An 18,370-nucleotide genomic window follows, 5' to 3' on the forward strand; every position below is an offset into this window, starting at 1 on the left:
CATCACTGACCAATGGTGACTCCCAGATCTTTTCCTCCCTCACTAATAAACACCCTTCCCGTGGTGATTGTGGAGATGCAGAGGTATTCTCGGTCTCTAGAAGCAACAATCATTACACCCTAACATTCCTTTCCCATCCCAACTGACTGTAAGGACTTGGCCGGCGCCGTTATTGATCAATAATATTAGATCTGCTAAAATTGTACTTCGAGAATAAGCGGAAACTCCCATTCCTTATTCATTTGGATCGTAGTGCAATTCTTACCAGGTCCGATCAATCACGGAGTAGCAACCATTGACATGTACAGCCAGTCTATGCTATGCTATGCTATTGTAACGATCGACTTGATGGGGCATGTGGGGGATTTGCAATCATCATTCATAGGCGTATAAAACATGAACTGTTTTCGTCATTTGAAACTAAATTTTTTGAAACTTTAGGTGTTTCAGTTGAAACACAACTTGGTAAATATACTTTCATAGCTGCCCACATAAACCATAAAGCTCTTTATTTGAAACCTTCTAGTAGACAAGTTGTTACGATGACAGCGGTTCCAATAAATTGGTCAGATGAAGTTATGTACATATCTAGGACTCAAGCTAGATAAAAAATTAACTTTCAAAAATCACATTGAAAGCATTCAAGCCAAATGTAACAAATATGTAAAATGTATTTATCCCCTTATTAATAGAAAATCAAACCTTTATATTGAGAACAAGCTTTTGATCTTCAAACAATTTTTCAGGCCAGCCATGTTGTATGCTGTACCATAATGGACTAGCTGTTATATTACCAGGAAGAAAGCTCTGTAGAGGATTCAAAATAAAATTTTGAAAATGATTCTGAGGCTTCCTTCCTGGTATAGTACTAATAAGTTATACAGAATATCCAATTTTGAAACATTGGAACAAATGTCAAATAAAATAATTAATAATTTTAGAAAAAAATCGTTGTAATCTTCTATTGCCACGATTAATGTGTTATATATTTTAACCTAAATAGGTTAAGGTTAAGTAAATTGAAAACTTTTTTTTCTCTCATAAACAGGTGAAATCAACTCATCTGTGAAAATTCTGAACTTCTGGGGCAAATTACATTTCATTTGCCGTAGTAGTTCTGAATGTTCATAGATTTTTTTGTTGTAAAATGTTAATAAAAGCTTAATTTTGTTTACCCAAATTAGGATTATAGTGTTGTCTAACACAGCACACCCAGATATAAGCAATTAATGTGATGCTTGAAATTAAACTAATAAATAATTAAAAAAAAAATATTTACCACATATTTTTTCCTAAATGTGCTTTTTGCTTCGATATTTTAAATCTTGAAATACAATTTATTCATATTTAAAGTACATTCAGATTTATCCCAAATGAACCCTAAGTTAGACGCTGAAACACTTTTTTGGCACCACTGACATTTTTTTCACGTACATTAATCGCAAAGCAATAAAAAACCTCACCTCAGATACTACGTTTCTTCATTCAACAATCTGCTCCCCCGTCCCATAAACTAGACTAGTATAATGAAAAGGACACAATTCAATCCTACCTTGTTGATAACTTCGTTGGACAGATTGGCCGATCGGAACAGCGAGGTGGCCTTCAGGGCCGGAATCTTCCCGCTCCCGTCCGACGATTCACTGCAGATCTTGAACAGGTCGTTGTAGTAGCGCAGCTCGGCCTCCGATAGCTCATCCATGGCCGCTTTGCCAAAAACAGCACTTGGACACTACTGGGCTAATTACAGACTAGGGTTCATTCAAATATTACGTAACGCAAAATTTGCCAATTTCAAACCCCCTCCCTCCCCCACGTAACAGCTTTTGTATGGAAAATTTCAAATTTTTGTATGGACCATAACACTATGTAAGACCCCCTCCCTCCCCCTATTGCGTTACGTAATATTTGAATGAACCCCTACGATATTTTCTTTAATTTTTGTTTGGCTTCTCACTGTGTGTCTCAGTATCCTGATTCCTTTAGCACTTGAGATCACTTTCTCCCTGTTAACTTGATATGCGGTCAGTGCTGCTTCGGCTGATGCTGCAGTGCGCTTAATAATTTACACTCGTTTTTCTTCTTTTCGGAGCTGGTTATCTCAGCTGTTTCATTTGCCCCAGAGGCACGGATGCCAGACCGACGGATTCGACTACGGGATGTTTTATTTCAATTTAGGAATATTTTTCTCCAATGAAAGAATTCATCCACGAAAATTTCGATCGTGTTGGTTGAGGTTGTGTTACGATTATTTTATTACAATAAATGTTATTTTTTCAATGTGTGTTTATTTATGTGAAACAATCTAATAATATGGGCCCATTCACATATTTCATAACGCTGAAGGGGGCGGGTGGGTGTTGAAAATGGCCATTTTTGGCGTTATGAATTTTTTTAATAAACCCTATATCAAAGTATTCTATTAGACATTACAAATTCACATTAACCCATATGGGCCTGAGTGAAAACAAAAATCGCAAAACACTCGCCACTTGGGTTACCAGACGTATTCTTTTACTTTGTACTTTTTGCCTTGAATATTGGTGTACTATTCTTTTTTGCTAAATGAGCTCATGTGTACTGTTTTCCAGGTACTACTGAGAATTGCCGAGCAAATAAAATAACCTGTCGAAGAAACTAACCTAACAAAAATGTTTGTTAAATACCAGTAAAACAAATCACTATCAAGCTTGTTTCAGCTGAATAAACTGGTATTCAGCTAATAATGTTACTTGGGATGTTAACGTATTTCCAATGATATGATAACACAGGTGAACCATCAATTTCATAAATATTGGTTTGATCGAATTGATACGATTAGCTCAATAACTATTACAAAACACTAATACGCTCATTTATTTCACTTGATACGGAAATAAGTGACGAAACAATCATACTATTGATAAACAAACAACTAACTATTGATTTTTAGTTAAACATTGTTAAATCGATTTTCAATTATTTGAGCACTTTTTGGCGATGTAATTGTTGAATAAGATGTGCAAATGAAAAGGTTTGACACAGAAATATAGTACGAAAATACAAAAGTAAATAATTAAATCAGTCAAGATTCTATTTTTCAAAACGTTTTAATAAGTCTTTAGTATAGCTCAGGCTAAAGCTTTTTCAGGGAACACACCTTATGTGAAATTCAATATCATTTAAAAAAATGAACGATTTTCTGTACAAGCTGCATTATTGTAAAAATAATGTATTGAATCAATTCTTTCAGGGTCAATGCCCAATATAATAAGCTTTCTCTCTGAAAAACTTAACAGTGATTAAAATGTAGTGAGTAATGAGGATAGAAATATACTCACTTCGTAACTACATCACTTTATTTGAAGTACGTTTTTAAATATGTTCTTAATTACATTTAATCAAAATTCTGCCACCAAATGATCATGTTTGAGTAGGAAAATGAACCTGTGAAGGTTCTAGTTGCAAATATTTGCAAATAAGTTATTACCGTGCCTTCAAAGTTGTGAGTTTTTACCAATGAAGGCAATGGTAAAAATATTCATAGAATTGATTACATGCCAGTATATTTGTAGCTAACTAGAATGAATATATAAAATAATGAAATTTTCACTAGTCATACTTCAATTTGATATGAATGCACATGCAACATTGTATATTGATTTAACAAGTAGTTTTAGTGAGGGCGCTGAGACAATAAAATCTTATTATATTAGTATTGGTACAACAGCCATTCTAATATGTATGACATGACCTCCTAATGTGAGGGAGGAATGACATAAAATTGTTCTTGTATTTATTTTGAGCATCAAAACAATATATTCAAGGACATTCCAGCATCTATATAAACAGTGCTGAAAAAATAAAATTGTGGGAATAAAAAATATTAAGAAGCAACAAAATATTACCAAATAATTCATTAATTATTTCTCAGTTGTAAATATTTGAAACTTAAGGTTAATTACATTAAGTGACATTTTTGTTATTCGGTTTTGGTAGAGATTTGATGTGAAATTGGCATTATCACTAAATAAGTATTTCTTTTTTTTTTTTTTTTGTCGGTAGCGATAGGGGTAGTACTGGCACTCTTAATCTGCCCTAAGCTCCTTCCCAGCATTTGCTTTTATAAGCCTCTATTGCGTTCATCACACAGACGTTCCTAAGCAATGTTGCTCAAATGGTCACTGTGTACGCTAGCAGCAATCAGCCCTTGCCGTAGTTTTGCAGTCTAGTAGTTCAGACTACTATCAAACTATGATAAGGCCTGAAATGCTACTAGAGTGGTTAGAGTGAAGAACGAAATAGTTTTATCAAAAGGTCCTCATTCCCCATTTTATTTCATCACTCACTATAGTCACTTTTATTTTTGACACTATCACGTATCACCGATTATCACTCATCAACTTTCGTCATACACTTCAGATATACTTTCTATTATATCACTTTTCACATCACACCATTTTCATATAAATCTGTTAGCATTACCATCTGTTAGCATTACTAAGTAATTAAAAGATATTCAATTTAAATGTATCATTATTTTTGTTGCTGCAGAGTCATTACTATTCAAACTACGATTTAGCACTATGATCAAGAAAGTTACATTAAACAAAATCACTTCGATCCATTCTTTTGCACTCGCTGTCATTAACAATTTTATCATGTACGTTTAAAGAACTAGGCAATTAAGTTTATATTCAGAAAAATGATTGCACAATGTATTATGACCATTATTAAATTAGTAGAGTTCACATCATTATTATTATATTTTTAACAAAACTATCAGAATCACTTCCACTTAATTTTCAAATTTTCATCACTATGGATTTAATTATAAAATCACTATTAGCACCTTCACAATCACTAAATTTAATAACGACGAGTGTAACGCACAGTTCCACCAAACACCCATTCTTATGTTGCATTATAAAACGATTGATCACACGTTGGCTTCGAAACTTAACCACCATTGCTGATTAGTACAAAGGATGCCACAGCTCGTGTAAACGAATTGAAACATCAAACAACCAGCACTGGTTTATAAGTAACTAATGAGCCCTGGCGGTCCCTCCGTTCGAAGAGGACCTGATAATATGCCGAAACATATTAACAGATCCTCCACCTGAATGCAGCCGTTTCATGATAAATCATGAACCGTTGGAGGTGTGCCAAAGTATTGGGAAGGTGATATGTTTCACAGACGGGTATTATTATGGTGCACCTTCTACTTTGGTACCGTCAAACCCTGTGATCGTGGCCAGGGATTTGATGTGAAATTGGCATTATCACTAAATAAGTATTTCAAGTATTTATTTGGTATGTACATCTTCGGCACTTAGAAAAGTGTTAATTAGCTTTTAACACCCACATACCAAAAAGTAGGCTTCTGAGCATGTGAAGCAACTCTGTGAGGGTAATCTTCTCAAGTTTGCAATTAATAATCCTAATATATTGCTTTCAATCTGTAGATTTAATGGTACCTTTCAAAAAAATATTAAATTCTATTGTTAATCTTGGACACGGAAAGAGAGGTAATTGCAAGTCAGTTTTTTTTTTCATATATAATAATTCATATAACAGAACATACGCAATATGATATTCACATCCTAATTAGAATTTTTTAAGTGATATCGTTATTGAAGCGATATCGCATCAACCTCGATGGAGTTTTTACAGTCAAAAATAATTAATTTGCCAATTTCTGATGGCATTTATCATCGGATATTGAGTAAAATGATTTATGACCGCTACGTAGAACAAATGGAACCACTGAGCGAGTGGCCCGTCGGCCAACTACCAAGGACTAGAACTGGGTGCTATTATGTTGTGCGATGAAAATAAGTAGAGTGTTACGTTTGTTTGTCTGTGCGGATAGTGTGATCAACGACTTTAAAATTAAGAAAAAAAAAAACACAACAAAATTAAGACAATCACATGAGTAAATAGTACGTTTCCAATTTTTCAAGATAGAGTAGGTGTACTCTTTAGTACTCTTTTACAAAGCTGAAAAAATGTACTCTTTCCGGTGAAAGCAAATATGGTAACCCTACTCGCCACTTACTGAACACTTAACAGATTAAAATATGTTTGTTAGTATACTCGTACACATATGTTATTTCTAAAAGTGGCCAGAGAAACTCGGGAATATTCCTGTGGCCGGAGTTTTTGTGATTCTTTTCATCGAATTATTTCTAGTTTTGAACAGAAAAACTGCTTTTGAAGTTTCGATGATGACGACGATTACGATGACGGAACGTTGAACGTTAAGAACTAATTCAAAAAATAAGCTGAGAATGCATTGAACACAATAGAATTACTTCATTAATTTTACTGTACTGGGTGCCGACATTGAAATTTTAATAATCAGTAACATCGTAATCGTTCAATCGATTTTCATGAAATTTTCAGGGAAAATCACAAATGAGTTATCGTGACCGCCTCAAACTCTCTGCGGCTCTTAACTCTGCGCACTTTCACCAAAATCCATCAAAATCTGGTAATATACTTAAATTTCCGTTCAAATTTTATTTTTGCTACAATATTAATAAAAAAAGTACACGAAGAATTTTCTCAAATTTATTTTTATAACTTTAATAAAAAAATAAAATAGCTCTGACAAGCTTAGCAAAAAATATTTCAGATTTTCGGTACGTAAGTACTAGTTTATTTATCGAGCAATCATAACTGGTAAAGTGCAACTTATTTTTTCTTCACATTCTTATTCTGCTGAGTGCGCATAGTAAGGAACCATTTTTCAACTATGTCCTTTACTATGCGCAGCGGTTATAAAACATTATTGTCAACATACAGTCGACCCTCCATAAGTCGATATTGAAGGGAACCATCGACTTATCGACAGCATCGAGATGTGGAATAGAAATGCTATTAATTTGTTTTTTTGAGGGAACCTTTATAGTAAAAGAAGATTCAATAATTACGTCCAATTTTTTTGTTTGGGATTTCGCGCTTTTTACAGTACCTAATGCATACATTGTCACAGTTTAATAAGCTGCATCTACCCCTGTTGCAATTGCGGAAGGTACTTGGAGACATCATATACATTTCGTTTATAAGATGTCTTCAAGCACCTTCCGCAATCGCAACTCTACAAAGAAATTCGTTCAATAAACCGAATCAATTGCTCCAATAGCTTCTGATCCAGATGAAGGGACCGTAACGATGGACGTCATTTTTGAATACTCCCTAACCATGCAATAACATAATTTGACTAATTTAATAATTATATTATATTATATTGTTATTATTAAGAACCGGACAGCACCCAATACCGGACACCGTAGAGAAATTGAGAAATCATGGTCCAATCAAGATGGTGTATTTGCAGAAAAGAAAGCTTTAATAGAGTAATGTTTGCTAAGTACAACATATCCTTGGAATATGCACGCTTTTTTGGAAAAGTGGAGATGTTTGAAAAGTAATAAAAAAAAATACATGTTGCCCTACATTTGAAATTCATTGATATTGATTCTGAATATGGAACAAATATTTGAACCACGCGAGTATGATCGAATACAGTCGTAATTTAAAAGTAAGAATGTATTTTGTACCATATTTGAACTGAATGTGGCCAAACTACAAGTTTGGCCTAGCACTTCTTCTGGGGGAAAGGATTTATTACATGATATCTTTGTTATTTTTGCACCAGTGTCTCAAAATACATTCATTGATCATGGATTTTATCGATAATGGTATCAAAGATGCAAAAAATAGAGGAATTAAAATTCAGAAGAACACGTAAAATGTGTTATTTTTTGTCATATATAAAACAGGTTTTTTAAAGGGAGGACTTGCAAATTAAGTAAAACTCAAATTACTTTTGAGAATGTTGCAAATGCATTGAATTGGTTTTCCTAGAGTAAAAACATCCAATGATGTACAAATATACAGACTTCGAGGCATTTCTAGATCGTGTCCGGTATTAGGTACCACCTTTTATGATTGGTCAATTTGGCACTAAAATATATCATCAAAAAGTAATGCCAAAGTAAATAATAAAATATTCAAATTTATTTTTGTGCGCTACAAAAATGATTATATTTATCATTAATGGGCACCAAGACCGCATAAATTCAATAGTTTTTAAAATTATTAATTTAGCGGCTTAGGTGTCCGGTACTGGGGGATCTCCCCCTAATAATTTTGAATCGTGGCTAACCAGCCGAGTGGAAGTTTAAAAACTACCGAAAAGCTAAACATTACATATACTTTGCAATTGGATTAAATGGACAAATTGATGTGAATTTTAGTATTTGGAAACTTGCAATCAGAAGACACAGTGTGTTTGTTTGACAAATTGAGACATGAATTTGCGAAAAAATACGCGTTCTAGTGAGACTCGAACTCACGACTCCGTGTACGCTAGACCGGCGCTTTAACCAACTAAGCTACAGAACACCTTATGATTCTGCGGAATAGAAAGCCAAACTGAATCCGAGTACTAACTATAAACACATCTCTTTTCGCAAATCCATGTCTCTTTCGGACTTAGATGCCAAACCCCCAACACGCTCACGTTTGTACACTGAACCAAGTAATCATGTCCGATTTATCTGAAAACACATATAGTTTTTTTTCCATAGAGCTTTTCACATAACGCTCATCAACTTATCACATAATCTTGTGAGATTTCGTTTAAATTAGATTCATCTGATAAAATACATACATTTTATGAAAATTGAAGATATGAACCATTGTATGTTGCCAATGAATGTTATGTTATATTTAGATGACAAATATCAATATTGTCAATGATTTTTATATGGTGGTATAATAAGTTTGCGACGATTTCATTTCAGATTTTTAATATAATTAACAATATAATTATAACTAAAACATCATATATTTAATAAATTATCAATTACATTGCATAGCCAATCACTTTAATTGATATAATTATAACTTAAAAAAATCACATCCCATACTTCTGGCCGTGCTGAACTTTCTGTTCCTTTCGTTCTTGTTCCAAAGTTTTTGATGTTTCCTGTAAATTTAATTACAAAAATTATTTACGTTCAATTTGTATTTTGAATATTTTACTTACCCTTCTTTCACATATTCTTTAACTATTTCACAGTTCCAATTCATATCGCTTACAATTAAACTGATTTAAATCCATCACAATGAAATTTCCAGCCAAATTCGCCATCACGAAAGTACGAATCAGATACGAAAATAATAAGACTGAATTTTAACATCGGAAAATCACATAACATTCATCGTATGAGATACATGACTTTATGTCATATACAATCCACAGTGTTGGTAAATAAATGGTATGAAATATCATAATGAGCATTATGTGTTCTTTCAATGAGTATCAATGGATGCACATGAAATGAATCGGATTTCAATTATCGCAAGGGTATGTGAGGTTTTTAATATTTTCTATGATATTTCTTGGTTCAGTGTATCTCCCGATCGCAAGTGAGAGCGAATTGTTTATGGATACTGAGTTCTTACGCTCTACAGCCGCATACCTATAAGCCGAATGCTTGCCGGCACGAAATTCAGTATGCGTTGAGCTCTCAGTGCGGTCGCACGCTCTACGACCAACTGCGCTAGGTATGCGGCTGTAGAGCGTAAGAACTCAGTATCCATAAACAATTCGCTCTCACTTGCGATCGGGAGATACAAACGTGAGCGTGTTGGGGGTTTGGCATCTAAGTCCGAAAGAGACATGGATTTGCGAAAAGAGATGTGTTTATAGTTAGTACTCGGATTCAGTTTGGCTTTCTATTCCGCAGAATCATAAGGTGTTCTGTAGCTTAGTTAGTTAAAGCGCCGGTCTAGCGTACACGGAGTCGTGAGTTCGAGTCTCACTAGAACGCGTATTTTTTCGCAAATTCATGTCTCAATTATTCAAACAAACACACTGTGTCTTCTGATTGCAAGTTTCCAAATACTATGTTTCAGACATACCAGCAAATCTGGTTTATGCCAGTAAAGGGCAAACATTCATTAATGATGTGAATTTATTGATGTAATCTAATGTTATCCAAAATAGATCGATTTTTATATCAGATATGTGAAATATTTAAATATAAGTAGAAATCCGTCGGTCTGGCATCACTGCATGTTGGTGACTGAGCTGCTTACTTTACAGGTCTCAGCTTTACAGCAGCCGAAAGCAGCTTATAAGCACCTCAGTAGGCTGCGAAAAGGAAACACCTTTTGCACCACCCCCTTTATCTTCTTACCCTTACCCTTACGAATCGTACACTAATTATTATTATTCGGGACTCTTTCTTCTCGATTAATGCCGCTAATGAGCAGCTCAGGCAGGATGCACACCTATTTTTAGCACGATAATCCGTTTGATGGTGCTGCTGCACTGATTTTAGATGACACTGAATTGGACACTCTTTTCGGAGACAACAAATTTTTCTCTCCCCTCAAAACAATCTCGAACGCCAGCTGAGCTTTTTGATTTTGCACTTGACCAACAAACTTTTACACGCTATCTTCACGCACTAGTGGACCGCAAATGCCTGGCAAACATTTTATACACTACGAAAATGTGCTATTTCCGATAATCGGGTTCGGAATAACGCGACGACAAAATTCAGAACGAGAAACTGCGAGCGATGAATGAAAATGCCTGACTTATTTGACTTGCAGCAGCGCAAGATGAAAAACGAAAAGAAAACTCGCCTTTTGATGATGGTGAAACGATGATGATGACGCAATTTTGACAGCTATCATCGAACTTCGAAAGGGGGTAGGATTGTACAATTATTGCAGGGTTGCAGCGTTCGGACTTTCTACGGTGCACTGAAAAGCAAAAGTACCTAAAATTTTGAGGAATATAACAGTTTGTTGTGGTATGAATAAATATCAAAAACTTTTTTGGGACGATTTAAATAAAACATCCATCGTTTTTTGGAATTTCATGACCCACACCCCTCATCCCGCTGTCGCGCTTTTCCCGATACCAAATAAATGCACTGTCACTCTTTCGTAGACAAAAATGAAAGTACAATCGACTCATGGAACAGTGATATTCTAAGGAAAAGCTGTTTGAAGGAACCATCATAGTAACCATGATTTTTTTTGGTTCCACCATTCGGTATGGACTTATCCACGGTCTTCTTTTATTGTCGCTGGAAATTGCAGCGTGATGTCATCGTAGATTAGTTCATCGAGTTATGGAATATTGACTCATGGAGGTTTGACTGTTTGGTCTCATCATTCATGAGGGATTCATTTTTCTTTCAGTTTCTAATCCAGCGGGTATCAATGATGCATAACTTTTGATGTCAGACAGGCTTCGGATGTATGGTACGCGAATTTCGACATGGTAGCGTTCCTTAGGGTGAACAGCAAACGTTTACAATACCAAAGCGAAATGCTTTGTGATACTGCAAATCAATCCGAGAAATTCACTATTATTGAGATGAGAATACAACGGTGGCCGGTGGGTCGTACATTCAGGATAATCAACAATCGATAAACATAGGAACCCCTTATGAAAACTCGCCTCAAGAAATCAGGTTGAAATTCATAAATTTGCCTTATGAAACCAGAATTTGGAAACAAAAAACGTTTACGCGGCAACCAGGAATCGAACCAAGAACATTGCGATCGATAGGCCCTAGCGTACACCACGCGCCTATCGACGCCTTGATGTGGAGTGATGCTAAAACGATACATAAAGCGTTCGTATTGCAATAATCGTTCCACCTTTCATAAGGCAAAATGTATGAAATTCGATAGCCCAGTTCGCTGCGTGTATGTGCTTCACTGACCATCAATCAGTCCGATCGTATTTTGACGTATGGACATTTTCAGATATCAATAAACGTCTGAACGTGCCCGTTTGATGTGCACGGTGACTATCGTTAGGTCGTATCGATTAGGTTGAATGAAGTTCAAACAATCTCAGATCGAGGGAAATCTTTTTTATGCTCGTAAATAAAAAAATTGAGTGTATATTTCTTATTTTGTTCAATGGTTTATGAAAGGGATTTCGTTTTGTGTCTTGATACGTATATTATGTACTTTTTAGTTTTTTGTTTAAAATAGGAATTGAATTTCGTTTGAAAAACTTCATGGTGAGTTATCTCTATGATATATCTACATGTAGTCAAAAATGTCACATTCGACCTTTTCAAGTCAAGCTCCAGATGTTCAGTGTATTTCTCTCAGGATTCAACCCTGATGAACGACCGATTTTCGAAAATTTCGAACATAAACACCCAAACTCGACTTCAAAACGTCAAAATTCTCCTTAATTTGTGCAATTTGTGCAATCGTCGTGTCCGTGTGATTGATTCCCTCTTTCACGACTTCGTCATTTCGTTATTTTGCATTGAAATTTAGGGAATTTCACAACATTTCATTAGTTTTATTTCGCGACACCACACCGTGTTCACGTTTGTGCTTTCGTGAGCACCAGTTTTGTACATATAGTGTCAGTAGTGTTTAGGAGCCCAAATCTAGCCGCAGAACCAGAATCATGTCTTCTCCGTGGGGAACTGTCGCAGCGGTCGAGGCCGTCAACTTGCAGGAGATCATGTCCGAGGAATTCGCCCGGGGTTTGCAGAAAGAGGAAGGAGGTATGGTTCTGCCGGGAGCGGATATAAAAGATAGGGTGGAAGACAAACGGGAGATAGCCCAACCGAAGGTAGTTGTGAAACCGGAACATTTCGAACCAGTAGCTGGCTGTTCCAGGGCGATAGATCCGGGAGTGTTGGAAGAGAGGTGAGTTATTGATGGGGACCATAGGCTGACCATAAGTTAAAAGGAAAATAACGGGACATATAAAGAACAAAAACGGGACAACATTTTACAGAGCTGGTTGGAGGTCTCTTTTTAAAGATTTTTTTTCTTCATGTGAGGTTTCTTCAAGAATTCTTACAGGAACTCTTCCAAAGATCGCTCCGGCGATACTTCTAGGGAGTTCCCTTCCAATTATCTCAAGAATTCGTCCAGAAATTTTACCAGCAATAATCAATGCTTTGAGGAATTTCTCAAAAAAATATTACAATTAATTCTTTTGCACTTCAAGGCTGCTTTTTTTAGTAATTTCTATCGAAAATACTGTAAATATTAAATTAAAAATCCTAATGTATTTTCCAACACTTTTCCAAGCAATTTTTAAGTTATTGTTCAACCGATTGCTCCAGTTTGTAAAGAAGTTTTTCCAAAAAATCCACAAAGGTTTATTCCAGATTTTTGAAGAAATTTAATGACGGATCTTTCCAGGAAATCCAACAAGAACGCCGATTTTTCAGTTATTCTTAAGCTATTTTCATTAAGAACTTTTGCACAGATTCTTCCAAAAATTGCATAAAAAATCCGTCAAAGTTATTCACGGAAATCTATTAAGAAGTCTTTCATGATGCGTTCCATGAATTAGATCAAGGATTCCTAATGAAGTTACTACAGTTATTATTTTTTTTTTTTTCAAGAATTTATCCTTCATTTCATTTTATTTCATTTCATTCCTGCAGCTGTAAAGACGTCTGTTCTGGTCTGTGGACCAACTTATAATGAATCTTTTTTCACAGAAGACATGTGGTCCAATGCACGAGTTTGAGCGGTGCCATTTGAGCGGTGCCATGTTATTTACGTGACCATGGCAACTAGTTAATTCGGCACCGCTCAAACGTCAAATTAGTGAACTCGTGCATCGGTCCATTATAAATCAAGGATTGCTTAGATCCTACATCCCCTCCATATTTTTAACAAAGTTTAAATGTATTTAAAAAGAAAATAACCATCATCGTTTTACAAATTTACAAAATCAGTTTTTTTGCTCAAAAACCGAAGCAATGTATATAAAAATCTATCATTGCATTGCACTTGCTATTTGTAATGCAGTGATAGATTCTCATGAGGATATCTTTAAATTAGAACAAGAAAACTGGTTTTCCATTCTTGATGATTGCTGATGACTGAATGATGAATTCTTGAGCCTTGGTTCATTCACAAATGTCATAACGCCGAAAATGGCTATTTTTGACACCCACCCACCCCCTCATAACGCTTTTTGTACGGATGTTCTACTAATTTTGTATGAGCTGTAACATTTCGAAGACACCCACCCACCCTCTTCAGCGTTATGAAATTTGTGAATAGGCCCTAATTAAAGTTTATATTCTAATAATTGTTTCGGTAGGGGAAGGGGTGGTAAAATGAACACCTTAAGGAAATCATCTTGTTTTTGTTAGAAAAACGAAAAATTAGCATAGTTCAATCGCACAACATCAAAAATAGGGATGTAATCTATAGCAGCGATATGGGTTCACACTAGAATAGCTAAATTTTCACATATTTTCATCGCTATCAAAGAGCGATGCAAATGTTCATTTAACTTGCACTATGTGGGTAAAATGAACAGCGGTTGGTGGTAAAACGAACACCATGAGGGATTCCACGGAGGCATGCAAGTCGATTCTGATCGACCATTTCAAAAATATCTGAAACTTTGCACAGTTTTTCAGTTCCATCTAAATCGTCATTTTCCGATATCAAATCTTCAAGTTGAGTCACGACTAACTTTTCAAAAGGGTGTATGTGAAAATGGTTCAAAAATATTCAAAAAGCTGCACAGCAAAAACGGTTCGTTCGATTGTTAGACAACTAAAGAAACAAAGTTAGACAACTAAATAAAGATTCAAAAAAAATACACACAGTAAAAAAAAATTTTTTTTGCATTAAAAAACATCATTTTTGTCACAAAAACTCAAATATCTCAAAACCCTATCGGAATACCAACGTAATTTTTTGAGGGAAAACGGTCCATTATATTAGCTATCTACCATAAAAATTTGGTGATGGTAAGCCAATAAACAAAAAAGTTATGACATTTCAAATATTTCACAAATTTGACACTTAGTGAAATTTTTTTTTTTTTTCATTGTTAATTTTTTTTAGGACCGCAGTTTGTTGCTGAATTTTTTGTTAAGGGTACCACATGAGGTTAACAAGTTGTTTTCATGATATTTTATTTAATTATTCATAACTATTATAGCATCTATTAGAAAGTTAGACGCGATCCAGTGTTGTGATCTAAAGTCTTGATAGTGTCATATTTTTTATTGTACGTAACTGAAGAAAAATTCTCTCAATAGTGTTGAAACCTTTTGATAAAAGAAACCTATAAGAAATCTAATATTGAAGACAAAAGCTACAAAAAAAGTTTTCTATACAGGTATACGACTAGTTTACCTGCAAAAAGTTTACCTCGTATAGAACAAGGCGGGTCTATACCCAGGTGATCTAGTATACGTAAAGCAGGTCGGTTTTCTCGGCGCTGGTTTTCTCCACAAAGTTAAAATCTGATTACACCTGGGTATAGACCCGCCTTGGTAGAGAATAGACTTTGTTAATCATATTTGGGAGAAAGCGAGTAACTTCAACAACATCAAAAACATGATAGGTACATACCATGAACATACTCACGAAAAAGCTAAAAATATACTACCACTATGGTTATAAAAGATTTAATTGTAAAATTTTTCTTCAATCAAGCAAACGACACCAAACTAGTCAGTAAAAACTTAAAAGTGTTGCAGGCCGTTTGCAGAAAAAAAGTGTTCGAAAGAGCTACGAAATCTCACCGAAAACACCATAGATAAACTGAAAGCGGCTGGTTATGCTCCAATGTCTACATTGAATACAAATTTACGCATTTGTACGCCCTGCCGTTTAAACGTTGACAAACGGGCAATCTGTACATCATCGGTGGATCAGGTTGCAGGAAGTTCGAAAACAACAACAACTGAGGAATTACTAGATGCACCGACAACAACTGAGGAGTTACAAGAAGTACCAAGTGCAGATAGTCTTGCCACGGTACCATCAGCGACATCTGTTTCAACAAATCAATCAGAAGATGAGTGCATCCAGAAGGTCAACATCGAACGCTTCAACGAAGGGATAGCTGGAATAAAAGTGACTCCGATTAAATGGACGAAGATGGGTTGCGTCAATTATCCCGAGAAAAAATACCGTGAAATCAACGAAGCTGTACGAAGAAACCTCTTCAAATTAGGACCTGAGGATGTGGAAAATACAGACTACGATGAGGTAATTATGAATATGAAGGAAAGGTTCTCGAATCTAGCCACGACAAGGAAAGAAAAATTATTGATTTTGTCGATGCTGCCAAGCTCGTGGTCTATTCAAGACGCCATTTATGAGTTCAAAACCAATAGAAATACAGCAAAAGAGACAAAACAATTCAAAAATAACTGTCTTGCAACCAAAAATTCTAGGTCGAGTACTTCATTAACAGATGAGACAAAAGAAAAAATAATTCAATATTTTGAAGACGATGAAGTAAGTAGAGCTATGCCTGGCCAAAAAGATTATGTATCTGTAAAAAAAGATGGAAAGCGTCAAGCAATCCAAAAACGATTAATGATGACTACTTTGAAAGAAGCGTATACACGCTTCAAGGAAATTACCGAAAATATTAAGGTAGGTTTTTCCTCATTTGCAAGCCTTCGTCCAAGGCAATGCAAGCTTCTATCCAATTCAGGAACACATAATGTTTGTGTGTGCACAACACACGAAAATATTAACCTAATCTTACATAGTTTGAAAAGAATCAATTTATCAAAGGATATTAAAATGTTAACTGGTAGTCTTTTGTGTGAAAATACAACATCAAATTGCTATCTACGATCTTGTTCGGATTGTCCAGATTCTTCATCATTGGAAAATACTTTATTCGCTGAGTTTGAAGAAAATTATATTGATCAGTTATCATTTGAGCAATGGGTGACCACGGATAGGTGTGACCTAGAAACTATTGTAAAACCTGTAGATGAGTTTGTGTCATTTTTTTGCTTGAAATTAGAAAGTTTAATTCCTCACGACTTTATTAAAACAGAGCAATCCCGCTTTTTAAAAAATACGAAAAATACATTACAAGATGGTGAATTTTTAGTCATTTGTGATTTTTCTGAAAACTATAGCTTTGTATTGCAAGATGAAGTGCAGTCCCATCACTGGAACGTACAACAGACTACAATTCATCCATTCGTTATTTATTTCAATGGAAGTACGCAAATTGAACATTTTAGTTTTATTGTAATTTCCGAAGATTTAAGACACGACTCAGTATCTGTAAATTTGTTCATTGCCAAAATGATTAACTTTTTACGCGTTGATACGGATAAAGAAATCAGAAAGATATATTTCATGTCTGATGGAGCAGCATCGCAGTACAAAACCCGTAAGAATTTTTCGAGCCTATGTCAATTTAAATCAAAGTACGGAATTGATGCAGAATGGCATTTCTTTGCTACGTCACATGGCAAAGGTCCTTGTGATGCTATTGGAGGAACCATAAAGCGCATGGCCACAAGAGCAAGTTTAGCCAAAGAACGTGAGCATCCAATTAAAACTGCAAAAGAACTATTTGATTGGGCGAATCGCAGAAAAGAAGAAGATTTAACAAAATTATCATTTTGTTTTACTACTACTGAAGAGTACGAATTAACGGCATCAGAGCTCAGCGAGCAATATAATAACGCGAAAACGATCCAAGGAACCCAAAAATTTCACTGTTTCATTCCATTGTCAGAAAATAAAATTAAAGCAAAACTATACTCGAACTGTACTGATAATGATGCAAAAGTGTTCGATATTGTAAAAAAATTGAATAACAATAAATAAATAAATAAGTATTAATAAAATGTTTTCATGATCTCATAACGCATACCCAAATCCAAAACTTTTAAAGTTTATATATAACATTTAGAAACTCATCGATCATACTCTAAAAAAAATATCCTGGTAAATTTTTTTTTTAATTTTCGTGTAATCTGTTAATTCATTTTAATTTATACATATATACATATGCATATAATATTTATACATATACATAATATTTATACATATAATATACATAATACTAATAAATACATGAAAACGACTTGTTTAATTCACGCAAGGCCCTTAACAATAAAATCAGCGACATACTGCGGTTCCCGTCATAATTTACACCGAAATTTTGACATGTTTGAAATGTCATAACTTTTTTGTTTATTGGTTTACCATCACCACATTTTTATGGTAGATAGCTAATATAATGGACCGTTTTCCCTCAAAAAATTACGTTGGTATTCCGATAGGGTTTTGAGATATTTGAGTTTTTGTGTCAAAAATTATGTTTTTTAATGCAAAAAAAAAATTGTTTTTACTGTGTGTATTTTTTTTGGAATCTTTATTTAGTTGTCTAACTTTGTTTCTTTAGTTGTCTAACAATCGAACGAACCGTTTTTGCTGTGCAGCTTTTTGAATATTTTTGAACAATTTTCACATACACCCTTTTGAAAAGTTAGTCGTGACTCAACTTGAAGATTTGATATCGGAAAATGACGATTTAGATGGAACTGGAAAACTGTGCAAAGTTTCA

General features: G+C 34.8%; 2 protein-coding genes across 17 annotated transcripts in view; one reads left to right on the forward strand and one right to left on the reverse strand.

Annotated features, from left to right (window-relative positions):
* LOC5571941 (ralBP1-associated Eps domain-containing protein 1) overlaps positions 1-10,658 on the reverse strand; it is a 53,546-nt gene extending 42,888 nt beyond the window's left edge. Inside the window, exons 1-3 of one of the 16 annotated variants that reach the window (XM_021844726.1) lie at positions 10,291-10,657; positions 1,921-2,152; positions 1,553-1,751 (exon numbers count right to left, since the gene is read on the reverse strand). In XM_021844726.1, coding sequence (XP_021700418.1) covers positions 1,553-1,702 — 150 coding nt within the window. In that variant the 5' untranslated portion in view covers positions 1,703-1,751; positions 1,921-2,152; positions 10,291-10,657. Of the gene's footprint in view, positions 1-1,552; positions 1,752-1,920; positions 2,153-10,196 lie in introns of all 16 variants that reach the window. The other 15 variants (XM_021844727.1, XM_021844721.1, XM_021844729.1 and 12 more) reach the window with 15 other exon arrangements.
* A 1,561-nt stretch (positions 10,659-12,219) lies between these two features.
* The window catches only part of LOC5571936 (serine/threonine-protein kinase RIO3), a 41,417-nt gene continuing 35,266 nt past the window's right edge, over positions 12,220-18,370 (forward strand). The window contains exon 1 of the mRNA XM_001659996.2: positions 12,220-12,699. Within this exon, the coding sequence (XP_001660046.2) occupies positions 12,455-12,699 (245 nt within the window). The 5' untranslated portion in view covers positions 12,220-12,454. The remainder of the gene's footprint in view (positions 12,700-18,370) is intronic.

This window comes from Aedes aegypti, chromosome 2 (genome assembly GCF_002204515.2).
Source record: "Aedes aegypti strain LVP_AGWG chromosome 2, AaegL5.0 Primary Assembly, whole genome shotgun sequence".
Classification (NCBI taxonomy): domain Eukaryota; kingdom Metazoa; phylum Arthropoda; class Insecta; order Diptera; family Culicidae; genus Aedes; species Aedes aegypti.